This window comes from Neomonachus schauinslandi, chromosome 7, assembly GCF_002201575.2.
Source record: "Neomonachus schauinslandi chromosome 7, ASM220157v2, whole genome shotgun sequence".
Lineage (NCBI taxonomy): Eukaryota > Metazoa > Chordata > Mammalia > Carnivora > Phocidae > Neomonachus > Neomonachus schauinslandi.
The window spans coordinates 14,833,997-14,836,879 of NC_058409.1; the positions used below are offsets into that span (position 1 = coordinate 14,833,997).

Here is a 2,883-nt window from a genome sequence, read left to right on the forward strand (position 1 = left end):
TACACAGGCCCAAGGGCAGAAAGGGGGCAATGTTTAGTTAAATGAAGCTGTCACTCTCATCTGTCTGTGCCCAGCCGAGACAGGGCGCGCGCCTGGCCGCCCTCCACGTGGAACTCTGGCGATTCTGGAAGGGAAGGGGTGTGTGTGACGCAGTCGCCGCCGTCGCCTAAGGCCGCATTCCGATTCAGACCTGAAGCCCCTGGCGTCCGGCCACACGCAGTGCCGCCCTGGCCTCAGTTTCCCCACTTCTAAAGCAGGGGAGCCATGCTGCCCTGTTTCTTGTTCCTCTCCAAGAATATCAGCCTTTCGCTGGTGTCCCTGCGCAGCGCGCGCCGGGGCTTCGCGCTCCTGCCGCTCTGGGTCTCCAGGCGCCCCTCGCGCCCCGGGCCCACTGCCCCCCTGCGCCTGCTGGCCGCAGCCGCCTCCTCCTGGGACCCAGCTGGGCCCGCCTCTGCCCACTCCCGGGTGCGCCAGAACTTCCACCCCGACTCCGAGGCTGCCATCAACCGCCAGATCAACCTGGAGCTCTATGCGTCCTACGTGTACTTGTCCATGGCCTATTACTTCTCCCGAGATGACGTGGCCCTGAACAACTTCGCCAGGTATTTCCTTCGCCAGTCCCGGGAGGAGACCCAGCACGCGGAAAAGCTGATGAGGCTACAGAACCAGCGGGGAGGCCGGATCTGCCTGCAGGACATCAAGAAACCTGACCAGGACGACTGGGAAAGCGGGCTGAATGCCATGGAGTGTGCGCTGCTCTTGGAAAAGAACGTGAACCAGTCGTTGCTCGAATTGCACACTCTGGCCTCAGACAAAGGTGACCCCCATTTGTGCGACTTCCTGGAAACTCACTATCTGAATGAGCAGGTGAAGTCTATCAAAGAACTAGGTGACCACGTGCAAAATTTGGTTAAGATGGGGGCCCCGGATTCTGGCCTGGCAGAGTACCTCTTTGACAAGCACACCCTTGGAGATGAAAACAATCAGAACTAAGGCAGCCACAGGCTGCCTTCCTCACTGCCCAAGCTGAGCCAAGACCCAGAGTCTGCACACTCCTGCTTTCTATCCCTTAAAATGAACCTCTATCTTTATACCCTGTTATGCTGTCCCAATAAAGTGACTTGTAGAGAAAATGTACTTAGCCCCATATTAACAAGGGCTTTTTGTCCAACATAAAGATAATCTTTCCAGCCTGAAAGGTAGCCCAGGATACTACGGTATAAAAAAGACTGCGAAAAAGCTACTGAGATTAGATGCAAATTGTCTCCAGTTACCAAATATTCCAGACCACGAACCTTCATTAAAATTCTGTGATTTTCAACTGAACAAGTGCCCATTATTTTCAAGACCCTATGCTAAAGGCTGAAGTGGGAAGATGTGTAAGATAAATATGCAAATAACTCTAACAAGTTGAAAAATATATACAGTACTGTAAAAACCATACATGCAAAATTCTGTGACAACTTTTACCCTTTCCCAGTATGTTCCAAGAAAAAGTAATGTCTGGCGATGATTGTTTTTAAAGGATTTTGTGAGCAAATAAATTCAAGAAAAGCTCACAAAGTGTCAATGCTGGCCCTGGAAAGTCACAATGTCTATGAGCATTTAAGGGCTCTGGGAAGTCTTGTAATTAAAAACAAAAAACAAACAAAAAATCTTGGATTATTTTTGTTTAGCTCAGTGCTTCCCAAATATATCCAATCTCAGCTAGTATGTGTGTGTGTGTGTGTGTGTGTGTGTTTAAAATGATAATATAGGTCTGATTACAAACTATACACCTCACCACTGGGCTCTACAGCCTCCCTTTTGACATTCCAAAAAGAGTGAATACACTGCAGAAAACACTCTTCTGTGGCCTATAAAATGGAGGGGAAAAAACATTAAGTTGGAAAAATCAAGAAGAAATCCAGAATGAAGGAGGCATCAGCCGGGCAGATGTTTTCTTGGGGGATGGGGGAAGAGGCATGAGAAGATGAATGGGAGAATATTTGGTCAGCAGGCCTTGGGCTGGACTAAGAACACTGGGTGGTGTTTGGGGAAATGGGCTGAAGCTAAGTGTGGAGGGGAGAAGGAGGGGCTTAGGCTTAATTTATTGAGCAATGGCAGTGCTTTGAAGGGCTCTCAGCAGAAGAATGCTATGCTGAGACCTGAGCCATCAGAAGTTTAGTTGCACAGAATACAAACCAGAGAACAACTGAAATGTCTGTGTTGGTTTGGATCCTCTGAGAAACATGCCAAGATGGGATTAAATGTATAAGAAATGTCTTAGGAGAAACAGAAACACCCTTGAGAGAAAACGGGCAAGGAGCTAGGAGAAGCAGGGAGAGCCTCCAGACTCCATGTAAGTTTGATCCTGAGGGAAGGAAGAGAGGAAAGTGGTGCCTGGCTCTGAGCAACCTTCTACAAGGCTGTCTGGGAGACCCAAAAGCCAGAGTCGCTCATCAGAGGAATCCCAGGTCTCCCAGAAATGGGCCTGCCTAAGTTCATTTCCAGAGCTCAGTTATTGACTGGGAAGTGCCGGCGTGCAACAAGCTAAGAGATGAATTGATTTTCAAGCACAGCAGCAGGGGTCTCTGGCAAACGTTTTGTGCTCCCTGCAGTCCCATATCTGAGAGGCTCATGCACATGACTGCACAAACTCAACAAAATGGTTTAGATTAAAATACCATACATGGAATGCCCTACAGCTATTAAATATGATTTTGCCAAACACATAATAATGTGAGCAGAAATTCACAATGTGTTTTCGTAAAAACAAGCATAAGACAGGGTTACATTATATAATTGTATATAGACAAGTATAGGGAAAATAATATATATGCACATAAAATGGAAGGATACATATATATATATACCAACAAATGAAGCTAGACAACCTCTTAG

At 47.6% G+C, this 2,883-nt stretch overlaps 1 protein-coding gene across 1 annotated transcript; it reads left to right on the plus strand.

Moving 5' to 3' along the window:
* Positions 1 to 264: 264 nt before the first annotated feature.
* Positions 265 to 1,641, plus strand: FTMT (ferritin mitochondrial). Its single transcript, XM_021701968.1, has one exon. It carries the CDS (start codon positions 265 to 267, stop codon positions 991 to 993), a length of 729 nt encoding a protein of 242 aa, XP_021557643.1. The 3' UTR covers positions 994 to 1,641.
* Positions 1,642 to 2,883: the final 1,242 nt, after the last annotated feature.

Coding starts and splice junctions, on each gene's coding strand:
- FTMT (XM_021701968.1), top strand. CDS start 265: ATGCTGCCCTGTTTCTTGTTCCTCTCCAAGAATATCAGCCTTTCGCTG.